The 12,324-nt window shown below is 39.0% G+C and overlaps 1 protein-coding gene across 3 annotated transcripts in view; it reads right to left on the bottom strand.

Moving 5' to 3' along the window:
* Positions 1-11,931, bottom strand: part of kif6 (kinesin family member 6) — a 73,990-nt gene extending 62,059 nt beyond the window's left edge. For all 3 annotated transcript variants that reach the window (XM_026151360.1, XM_026151361.1, XM_026151359.1), the window contains exons 1-3: positions 11,767-11,931; positions 8,389-8,498; positions 5,966-6,040 (exon numbers count right to left, since the gene is read on the bottom strand). In XM_026151360.1, coding sequence (XP_026007145.1) covers positions 5,966-6,040; positions 8,389-8,498; positions 11,767-11,826 — 245 coding nt within the window. In that variant the 5' untranslated portion in view covers positions 11,827-11,931. The remainder of the gene's footprint in view (positions 1-5,965; positions 6,041-8,388; positions 8,499-11,766) is intronic.
* Positions 11,932-12,324: the final 393 nt, after the last annotated feature.

Below are 12,324 nucleotides of genomic sequence, written 5' to 3'. Positions count from 1 at the left end.
TTCACTAGCATTTCGCCTGTTTATCTCTTATATTTAGCTAAATATTTTGTTTGTGTCAAGGTCTGTGCTCTGTCAAGACCATGTGAAGGTTGAAGTGTGGACCCAAAAGCAGACACGCGAAAACAAAACTTGATTTCCACAAAGAGTGAGCTGTTTATTAGAAACTGGGAAGCAAAAAACAAACAAAAACAAAAAACGAAAGGCAGGAGAAAACAAACACAAAACTAACATGGGGGGACTTGAGCTTGACACATGACAAACAGACGACCAAACAAAGGGAAACTAACACAATATAAACACAGAAGGTAATGAGGGAATGTGCAACAGGAGGGAAACACAGCTGGAACTAAGGAGACAGGGAGGAAGCAAAACTAAATACCCTAAACGCAGAACATGGGACTATCAAAATAAAACATCAACCACAACAAATATGGAGACGAGGACTTAACACTTAGGCCAGGGGAGAAACAGCCATGGGGACACAACTGACTGGGGACACAGAGAGGGAACAGTTACTACTACAGTCACTAGAGCAGGGCGATATGACCAAAAATATTTATCACGATATACATTTGAAAATTTGCGATAACGATATAACTTACGATATAATTGACACTAGACAAACTAGTTTACAACTCCACAACTTTATTAGTGCAAAAAAAAAATCAATGCATTTTCACTTAAACAAGCAGCTGTTTTTATGTGCATTAAAGTTATATAAAAATGTAACAGTGCAAATGCAAATTCATATTGGGCGTACGTATCCTCAGCATAACCATGTATAATATCCACAAAACTTAAAGAGGTTATACACACACAATACTGTAATATTATGTTGAAGCACAGTACGTGTCACTCCGCGAGGCTCCTGCCTACGATAGCCGTAATGCTCCGACAATCCATCAAGCGGTGCGAGTTCGTAGCTTAGCAAAGTCGTACTAAAACATTTGACAGATTTTCGAGCGCCGTGTACGACATAAAATCGTTTCGAGGTCAGTAAACACAACCAGAATTCATACATAAGGCACACAGGATTATAAGGGGCACTCTTGATTTTCAGAAAAATCAAAGGATTGATTTTAAGTGTATTTTCCAAAAAACACGGTAATAACGATCGCCCGCTAGCACGCTCTACCAAAAATAGTGCTTTGTTGTGTATCTGATGGATGAAAGCCAAACCAGTTCCACACCACTGAAGTTGCAGCATTTTTACAACCAATTCTGGTTCATCTATTTCATTCAACGATCTGCTTTCACCCTTCTAATTCTCCGCCATGCTTTTTCCGCCATGTGCGTACCAAAACAAAGGCACTGCGCATGCGCTTTTTACCCATACTCTATCGCGATATTTCATTTTCTTATTGTTGCCCAACATTATACCGGTATTACTGTGAATGGTATGATATGGCCCAGTCCTAACAGTCACAGTAAAAAAAAAAAAAGTACCCTTTTCAATTCTAAGATATTTTCAGGTCTGTTCAGATGGAACTTTGCGAACCTAAACCTGCCATGTTCTTTTTAGAGAAAAGATGCTTTCTCCCTTCCAAACAACACATGCTTGTTCAGTGTTGTTCAGTGTGCTTCCATGAACTTTAACATTCAACTAACTGATACCTGTACAGTCTGAGTCAGCTTTGTGCGGTTTGTCTAAGCAAAACAAGAAGCTGAGCCTGGGGTTGTCCAGTGTCTTGAATGTTTTCCACTTGTGAATAATCTTTCTCACTGTAGAATGATAGACTTTAGAAATGGCATTATAACCTTTCCGAGACTGATGTGCAGCAGCATTTTTCTGAAGCCTGCATTACTCATTATGTTTACTGGACACCTGTTTTTACTCACATGCAATGTGTTTGTAATGTGCTTGTGCACTAGATGCTCACATGCTGCTCAGACATACTTTTATGTACGTCTGAGTTGATGTTAGATGATTCATATTAGCAACCATTGCTCGGCCTTCATGCATTCATTATGCTGCTGTTTATGTTGTGTTTTCAAGAAGTTGAAGTTAGTTGTGTTCCTTTGGAAATCAGACAGAACTTTACAGCACTCAGCCTATGTTGTGTTCTTGATTTCCAATTAACAGACCTTGATGTGTTTTCAGGGACAACCTCATCGCCTGCTGGCTTGCTAGACATTTGACTTTTCTTTTGATGGTCTGATATCTGTTGTATTAAGCATAGTGTTACTCTTCCAGATCCAGAAAATGTCAAGCTTCACAAGAGCTGTGACTGAGATAGACAGGCACGTTGTCAGGCGGTAATTGGGGGAGCACTTAATTTGTTTTTGGTTTGAATTTTATTGGTGAGACACACATTTTGAGTATTTTTTAATAATTTAATTGTGGTAGATTAAAATTGTAATTGAGTTTTAATAATTGTGCAAACTTATTTTGCACTGTTGTCTGGACTGATTAATGACATTGACTTTACTTTCTCTGGTCGTTGGTTTCCACATCATTGCTAGCTTCCTGGGTAGATGGCCTTTGTCTATTAACATTACCATTTAGCTCAGTGGGTGAGCAGACGACCACATGCTGAATGGCTAAAAAGCAGCCGCCTGGGTTCAAGTCTGACAGCTAAGCAATAACTAGTTGGAATAAAGCCATGTCTTCACATTAAGATACTAATGTAAAGATACTGCATTTCCCTGATAGTTTTTAAACAAAGCCCTTACTGTCTTGCTTTTTTAATAAACATCTGTATGTTTACATATATGGAAAGAATACTGACTGATAGACTGAGATGAGTCTTTGTGTTTTTTTGCATACTTGTAAAAGCCAGCAAGTCACATTAGCTGGGAAAAAAGTTTTTAAATCTCTTTTTGATGTTATTGATACAATTGTATGTCTCAGCAATCACTTAAATTGCCAACTGGTTCTCCACCTGGAGGGTCAACTTAACCCAAAATAACTGCCGAGGGGTGTTGCCAACATGAAGACACTTACAAATGGACTTCCTTGATATCAGATTAAAGACTAAACAACTAAAAGATGCTAACTTGAAACTGATACAGCAACACAAAGCCGGGCTGTGACTGCAACTTTTTAACTAGATTTTTACCATATGCAAGAACACAGAGGAAACTGTCGAAAGGTTGCGTGGGGAGAGCAACCTAATAACCTGCGTGAGTCAGGTCAAATGCATCCATATCCCTAGTCAACCAATCCAGACATCTGACTGTGCTGTTTATATGTCTGCTAATGGCAAAGATAATTCAAAGCACTTGTGGGAGTCCATAAATAGCTTCTATTGTGATTAAGACCAGTGATGGTAGGAACGAAACTGAGACAGGACAGGGTTCGACAAGGAGAGGAAGAATCTTGTTCACATAACAATAACAACAGCATAACTTGCATTTGATGACAGGAAATTCCAAGTAAATTCCATCTTGTGTGCTGTTTTTCTGTGTTGAATGTCAGAGCGGGCAGGGGGTAAAGCTCTGTAAGACACAGTGTGTATTTAGAGGAGTCTTAAAGAAGCAAGAAACTGCAGTTTATCACTGAGGTACCATTCTGCACTGTGGGAGATGACAAAATGGTCTATAAAGTCAACAAATAGGGTTATTTCATGAATGCATGATCATTTTTTAAATTAAAGCCCGATATGAGATAATCCTATTTTTTCCAGTTATTTCATTTTCATTGACTTCTATTCTATTTAGCTGTTTTTCTTCTTTTTTTATCGTAGTTACTTTATCTAAGCCTTAATACTTACTACTACTATCCATTAAAAAATGGTATCAAAGTACGTTTTTAAATACATGTTTTATTTTTTTTACAAAAATACTCAACATTCATGTAGTAAGTGTCTCTTACTGTACACGTACATTGTCTGTGTACTACATAGTTTCACTATGTAGTACACAAATAACAACACATAAAAAATATTCAAATCAGACATGGGTTTATGTGTGTGTCTGAAAAAGGAATTCAGCTGATACTGTGTATCAGTCTTAAAAATCCTACACTGGCTGGGCTCTACTCTGTTCTGCTACTTCAGCTTTATTTTTAAGAAGTTATTGGAATGTATATTAGCTTACTGGATTAGCATTTGACCTCCACTTAAGGTAACCTTACTCTAGGTTGTTACAGGCTACACGATTTGAGTTTCCTTGGCTTCTAAAGTACCTGAGCCGGAAAAGGTAATTGCTAATTAATCCAAGGGAACTGAATAGTGCAGGTAAAATAATTAGCTCTGCTGATAAATGCCTTGTTCTATGAATGCTGTCTTCAATATTGGAGTCAAAATAAAAATGAATCAGCTACAGTTTACAGTGAAGCTCTGTACTGTGGCTTGAAAATGCTCTCACATTCATGATGGCACAGTGTGCCATCTTGCCTGCCAGTTCCATCCACTTAGTGGTTTAAGTATGCAAAGCATGCCAAAAATCACAGACACCCTTCATTTACATCTTAAGCCCTACTCACTTCCTGTCAACAAGGCCCTCTGAAGCATGTGTGGTCTCAGTGTGCAGAGAGGAACACTGCACAGGACAGGTGGACAGCGATGGCTGCGGTTTCGAAGTTAGCTGTATGCTATATACTGCATACTTGTACATCAGCGCAATGGTAAAACGACAACAAAGTTTACTTGGACACGATGAAGTTATGAATACCAGATAGATGCCAAGTTACAACTATCTAACTGCCCCCTTGTTGACCGCCATTGCAATATAAATGCTATATAGCTTTGCTTTGTACCATTAAGTGATTAACACCTAGTTCATACTCGCTACTGTCACTTTCACAAACAGCAGCATGCACCAAATGTGACATCAAACGAAGAATAAGGGTCAGTGTGAAAGAGAATGTGTTGGCTGATACTCTGTCTAGAGCACTTTCTCCTTGAATTAAACATTTTGGGGGTAATGTTAATTCTTGGGAAAGGGGGTGTTATGACTGTGATCGTAATCATATGTAAATTTGAGTGTGCAGGTGCTCCTCCGTGATTGGTGCATCCAGGGTGGATGGCTCGCACCGATTGGCTGAGGACCGGGAGGCAGCGGATAAGAAGAGACTGCCAGGGCATTCATCCTCGGCCCAACCCAACCGGCAGACCGTTCACTGTGTCACTATGTTGGTTAATGTAAGAGCATGTAGGGGTGGACCGCCTTTTTGTTCGATCAGTTTTCTCCTGTTTTTGTTAGGCAGGGAGGAAAGTGATTGTCGTTTGGTTTAGTTCTTTTGAGTAGGTAAGTTGTGTTTATTCCTGAGATAGGCTACCTTTTGTTTGTTGTTTTGGCATTGGGTTCACCCTGAAGTTATGATATGCTGCCTTCCTTTGTTTAACTGCACTCATTGTAAATAAATCACTGTCACAAAATATTAAGTGTGTGACGTGCTGCTTGGGGTTGGACGGGGATGGATCACCCTTTATGTTGTGGTCTGGCTGTGCCTAGACGGGCCATAACAGTCAGTTTTTTACCAGCGTTACAATGATTTCTCAGCACAGAGACACAGAAATTCTTGAGTAGAGTGACAGTGGCGCTACAACAGCTTGAAAAGATGACAATTAAAAAACTGATCCTTGCTGGCAATCAGCATTTTCATATGATTTTATAGCAATAGATAAGCAAGTTGTTGTAACGTAGCGACACTACATTAACCTGATGGTTTAGTTATTTCACAATATTAGCAGATAAAATCATTTGAAAATGGTCAATTCAGCCAACTTTATCCATTCAAGGAAGTGTTTTGCTTTGTGAGATAACTTGAAATTTGTGTGTGTTAGCAGGCGATCTACTGTTGGTTAAGATTTGGTAAAAGAAAAACAGTGTGGGATTGGATTTGTTCCAAAAAAACAAACAATCCCTCCATGAAGTGAATATCCTGCTGATGTCTTCTCACTTACAGTGCCATTTTTTATTTTACAATCTGTAAATAACATAGCAAAATTATACATTAAAATAATTACCTAATGGACACTTAACAACTTTCTTTAGAGTGCCACGTCCACTTAAAGTTTACCTGTCTGCAACTGGTTTGGCGATGTTTTCAAATATCTCTTCTTGTTTGGCGACCTGATCGAACACTTTCTGGAACCTGGAAAAAGGTGAGAGGTAAAAAAGGTGGTACGGCCATGATAAACTTGGCATAACAGGTATTTAACCCCGGGGTATTTAACCCCAGGTGTTTAACCCCGAGTCTAATATAGGCAGAGTTGTGAAAAAACTATTTGTCTTCCTGAGTTCTAAGTAAGGGGTAGACAATTATCCAAACCTTTGTTAGATCATAAATTAACTCTGATTAATCACAGTTTTTGGGAAAGTTGAATTCAATTTCATTAACCACTCACAGGCCTGATTACTGCCCGACTTGTTGAATTAAGAAATCACTTTAATAGAAGTTGTCTGACAGTGAAGTAGGCTATCTATAAGTTGGAAGAAAACTTAAAACAGAGATGAACCTTCCCAGGATTGGCCCTCCTACCAAAATTACTCAAAATCGATGACTCACCCAGGTGGTCACAAAAGAACCCAGATCATTAATATAAGAACTGCAGGCCTCACTTGTCTGAGTTAAGGTCATGATTCAACAATAAGAAAGAGACTGTGCAAAAATGGCCTCCATGAAAAACTACTGCTGACCACAAAGGACACAAAGACTCGTCTCACATTTGCCAAAGCACATCCTGATGATCCCCGAGACTTTTGGAAAAACATTTTGTGGACTGACGAGACAAATGCCAAACCTTTTGTGCTGTTACTTCTGATGTAAAACGAACACACAATTTTATAAAAAGAACTGCTGCTTTGTTGCTTCTCGACGACTTGCCATAATTGGTGAAACCTTGAATTCCGTGCCCTGAAGCAAACAGGCACAGGTACATTCGGAGAGCTTTTTCTCTCTTAATAAATGAAACCAGCATTTTGTATATATACTGTTGACTAATATATATATAAAAAAATCTAAAATATGTAAATGTGACAACAGGAAAACAAACACAAGAAAGCAGGAACTTGTGCTGTATATGTTGCTGGTATATCTGGGGTCATGTACCCACAGCAGAACTGAATAAGCACAAAAAGCAGCAAGAATTTAGTTTCCTGAGTGGAAGAGGAGGAGTTTGGTCATTCTGTTTTCTAAAGTAGTCACAGCCCGTCATGTTTTATCCCACAGTAAGATGAGAGAGATGAAGCGAGGAATCCGCCCAGGAAGGTTGTTAAATGTGGAAATTTTATTTCTATAAGGGCACAAGGGAACCTCCACAGGCTATTATAAGACTGTGTGGTTTTCAAGGCTTCTGAGTGTCCAGTGCTGTCTGACTCCCCAACTGTGAATTTAGGGCTTGGAAGCGTGGCATGAGCCCTGCCCAGAGGGTATATAAGGCTGCAGCTTTCACTACCAGCATTAAACAGATGTTCTGGCTCTTCACTGACAGGACTGGGGGATGAATTATTCACGGGAAAGTTCTTGTGCAACATTAAGAGCTTGAATTCTGTGTGTTGTCTTTATTCACACGATCTATTTCAATTTTTTTTTTTCTTGGACATTTTTAATGTCATGCCCTTATTTCAGACTGTAGCTAATTTGACTTTTATTACAGACACAACCAAGCAGTAACGTCCACGTTTAAAAATGAAGCCACTGTGGAAATGACAAACTCTCCAGGTCTTCTAATATCCCCTTGAGGCTGAACCCCATAGACTCCAGTGTTAAATTGCCAGCGTTATAGCAGCAATAAACTCTCTTTGTCATAGCTTTAATGTTTTTTTTTTTTTAGAAGTAGATATGTACTTTTGCCCCTACTGTTATTTTCCATTGGGCTGCCTCTACCGATGGATCTGCATATTTGATTTGGTACAGATTTTATGGTATTGAAAACGGGGGTCTTTACGGTAATGGGTTAACCACTGTAGCATGCAACCACTAGTTCTTTTTAAAAAAAATTATATAACTCTTAAAGCCCAAATTTGCAGTATTAGGAGCTAAAAGGTCAATATGACCATAGACTGCATATGAAAGAGTCATGTATGACTGACAAGTCGCTATTCTATGAGCACAAAGTGCGCCTATTTTTGCAAAGGGTGAGCAGATTCGCCCCTCCTTTGTCACATCCAGTTTCAAAGCACAAAGATAGGTGATGTCAGGGTGGCTACATTCATTTTTTTTTTTTTAGCTCGCTAAGCTTCAGTGAACTGACCTCTCAATTTGTGCTATTTGTGCTGGTTGTACCTTTTAATCCAATTACATGACAAATAACATGGGTTGCATTTGTTACTCAGGGCACACTTGGATTTTACTTATCACTAAGTAGCAGGATTCTGTGTCTATAAATGCAGCTTGCTAAACAAGCTATCTAGCTTTTGTTTGATAACTTAGCACTTCACCGATTCTTGTTCAAAGAAAGACCCTACAACAATACCATTTGATCTCTGGCTGTCACATACCTGAAGTTGTAGCACTCTCTCTTGTTGTTAACAAAGCCATCAGCCAGGTCCTTGGGCACAAAAAACTCCAGAGAGGAACCTGTCTGGTTCTCATTGTCCACAGAGTACACCTGAGGGAGCCAAAGACAACAGCAGAGTCAGTTTTATATAGCAGAGGAAGGCCTAAAGACTTCTATATCATACCACAGGACTATGCAGACGGATTATAAGCACAGGCAGTTATGTTCCAGCTCAGTAGCCACACAGGAATTCGTAGTCTTCTATATGTTTCAGTGTGCATGCTGTTACGGTATGTGGAGCCATACATGCGGCCCAAGTTAAACACAAAGACAATATATCATGTTAGGTCTAAAATATACGTTTAGACGTTTTGTGGCTTGGGTACTGCGAGCCCTGAAAATAAAAGGGTGGAGTTTATGGCGCTCATATCCTGTGGAAACAAATAGAACTGAACAAGCAATCACGATCAGCGTATAGTGTTGGCAAGCCCTGCAAAATCACCTCTACTAACCGAAGCTGAAGCCAAAGTGAGGAGGCGAGGAAAAACGGCATAACATTAAACCAATATAGAGTATTGAAAGTGAGGTCAGTCAGGTCAGCCTAAACACTCCTACCATTCGCTTTTCAGCTTCAAGCTTCAACATATGTTCTGGCATATGTTTCCAATGGACACTGATGCAATTACAAGTCCCTGAGGTTGCAGGAATAAAAGATAAGACCTAAATAACTGGATTGTTTTTCACTGTCACTCCGCCTGCAGTACTGCCTCTTCCATGTGCCAAACCTCAAAAAGCCCCCAGGAGGTAGCTGTTCTCATTTCACTGTGGGTGCCACAGAAAACCTTAAAGAAATAGGCTTATTTGTTTCCACCAGCTGCTGTGCTCACACAATAAAACAAGGAGAAGAAAATGATTTTCCCAGGAGTGCAATGACTATCATTTCCTATTTTTTTAATTAGTTAAACATTTTCTGTTAATTTTTCTCTCTCTCTCTCGCGCGCTCTCTCTCTCTCTCTCTCTCTCTCTCTATCTATCTATCTATCTATCTATCTATCTATCTATCTATCTATCTATCTATCTATCTATCTATCTATCTATCTATCTATCTATCTATCTATCTATCTATCTATCTATCTATCTATCTATCTATCTATCTATCTATATGTGTGGCATTCATCTCACAGCAGGTGTGTACTTTATTGCAAAATAATTCCAAGTGAGTTGGCTGATTATACCTTTTGGCTCATAATTTCATGTTTCATCATGCTGAGTCTGAAGCTCTCTGCAAAAAGATTATAAAGATATTACATCATTACTTAGAATGATTGTAATAATTAGTTTTTATACCCATACCAACTAGTGTGTTTTGTGGACTTGGAGAGGGCTTTCGAGGGTATCGTGCAGAGGGTATCAGTCTCTGTAATCTCAGGATCAACGACCTCCAGTTTGCACTGGGGCAGTTTGTTGTTTCAGTTATTTCTGTGCATTATGTTCACATCCATATTGTTATATAGCGCTGAACTAATCTAAACCACAAACTTTAGACATACTGTTTCATTAGTTCCAAATATTAAACATACAATATTTGGATATTCTGTTTCACAGCTAGAACTCCAATCACTGAATCCTCTTCTATTTGTTGTTTTTATTTAGTTGTTTATGCTGCAAGTCTAGTGTACGTGTTGTAGACTTTTATTGTGAAAGGCAAGACCAGGAAGAAGCCCTCTTGCACATGTATAGAACAAATAGGATTTCCGGTAGGAATAGGGCTGCAACAGGCCCACAAGCTTCAGGTGTTTCTGCAACCTTTGCTATGAGGCCTCATATGCTCAGGGACTTCCATCAGGGCACCACCTGGTACTGTTCACCACCTGATAAAGGGTTGCTGAGGCCCTAGAGAGGCTGGTGTGGATGGCACAGCACAGCAGTGAGCGCACGCTGCCTGACCTGCACCCAGCTGTGCCTCAGGAAGTCACTGAGAGGCACAAAGGACTCAACTCATCCAAACAGCAGCCTGTTGTCCTCCCAGTGCCCTCCGGCAGGGGATTCAAGATCCATAAATCACGTGGGAACAGAGTGATGATCGGTTTTATCCCCACCCCACAAGACTAGTCAATAAAAGACAAACACAAACATACACACAGACAAGTGCAACCTAACTTCTGGGTACTAATTCCTTTTATAAAACATAATCATTATTATATATTCATCTATTTTGTGAGAAAATCAAAAAAAACCTTGTGTTTTCTTTATTAAATTTGACTAGTGAGTCCATGCAATTCAAGGTTATTATGGTGAACTAAAACTAAAAAGAAGTGTAAAAAACTTTCTGGTTCACTGCACCAGGAATACAAAAGTATTATCTTGAATAATTCATGATTTCACTGCTACTTTTACACTTCCAGAGCCATCCAGAGAGCCGAACTGGACCCTTTGGGCCTATTGCGGTGCCAGCTAGAAAGTTAAAACCAGCTCTAGTATTAAACAAGTTGTTTGAAACATAAAGATGTAAAAATCGTATTACTGTTGAAGTTTAGTGTCTTTCCTGCTGCGTTATCTGAATTGTAATGTGCATCTAATGTCAGCAGACTTAATGAATTCAAGAAACTGAAATATACTCTTGAAATTTAATCCACTGTTTTAAAAAGGGTTTTTGTGTGACTACACGTGGAAGCTTGATCAGTCTCTATACAGTAACAAAATCTTGTTTATGTTTTTTTAAACATTTTTAAAAAATAATAAATAAGGCCTTTTCCAGATTTCATTATACATAACAAATCAACCACATACATGTGGTTGATTTGTCCACGGTGCACAGTCTCATGTCTATAACAGTTTTTCTACTATCTTGCATCCAAAATTTTGAATTTCTTAACACTCAGCAGCTTCATAGATCTATATGTATGTAATTACACACACACAGTCCTTTTGCCTTACATAGAGAAGATTAGACCTAAAGATAAAATACTATCTATTTTTACACCTGACAGAGGTGAACTGTTACACAGAGCATTTGAGTCATATCACTGGATTAAGGATTAAACTACTTCCCAAATATGTTACTAAACTTACCCAGCGAGTTTTTTCTTCTTTCTTTGTATCTATCCACCTTAGTGGCGTCTCTGATTTCCTTTAGTTTGCCTGCTGTGTGCAGTAACAACACTGTCGCTCAGTTGTTCTCCAGGTCTCTCAGACTGTTTTGTTTCTTTTCTGGTTCATTTATTGGACTCTACTCCACTAATATAAAAGTAATATATAGATTTAGGTTAGTGCAAAACAAGTGTAGTAGATAAGACTTGATGATCTAATGTAAGGCCTTGTTTAAGCAAAAGAATCTAGCACAGTAGTGTTGGACTAAATGTTACTGTGAGGCACTTACCGCCACATTTTTCTTGGTGGGTTTAATGCGAGCGAATATCTGAATCGTCTCTTTCACCATTTTCCCCCCGGTAAAATGAAACTAAACCGGTTTGTTTTCCTCACAGCCAGATAGCTATCTGGCTAACGTTAGCATCACGGTCCTGCTGGCAGGAGTTTGTTGTATCTGGTTGCTAGGCAACTGTGTTCCGCCAACAAAGATCATTTGTTGATGTCAAGATGCCCCCTTGAAGTAAATTTCGCAGACTGGCAGTTTTAATTAATTTCACTTTGAAACAGTTTACATTTTTGAATCAGTAACACAATATGTAATTCTTGGTCTTTTCAGATAGTTATACAGGAAGTGTAACCACAAAACAAAGAGTCAGGCGGCTAAGAATAGGTGTTATTGTAGCGCACAGTGTGGTGGATGAATATATTAGGTGGCACAGTCACAGGTAAAAACAAACAGGGATTCACAGCTGTGCCATTTTGCTCTGATGCTTCTTATTCTCCTCTAAGAATGCATTTTGTATATACAAGACAAAAGGTCGGCGCAGGTTCAATGACTCATTCAGTG

The sequence above is a fragment of the Astatotilapia calliptera genome, chromosome 19 (genome assembly GCF_900246225.1).
Source record: "Astatotilapia calliptera chromosome 19, fAstCal1.2, whole genome shotgun sequence".
Classification (NCBI taxonomy): Eukaryota; Metazoa; Chordata; class Actinopteri; order Cichliformes; family Cichlidae; genus Astatotilapia; species Astatotilapia calliptera.
This window is presented reverse-complemented; position numbering and strand designations above follow the sequence as displayed.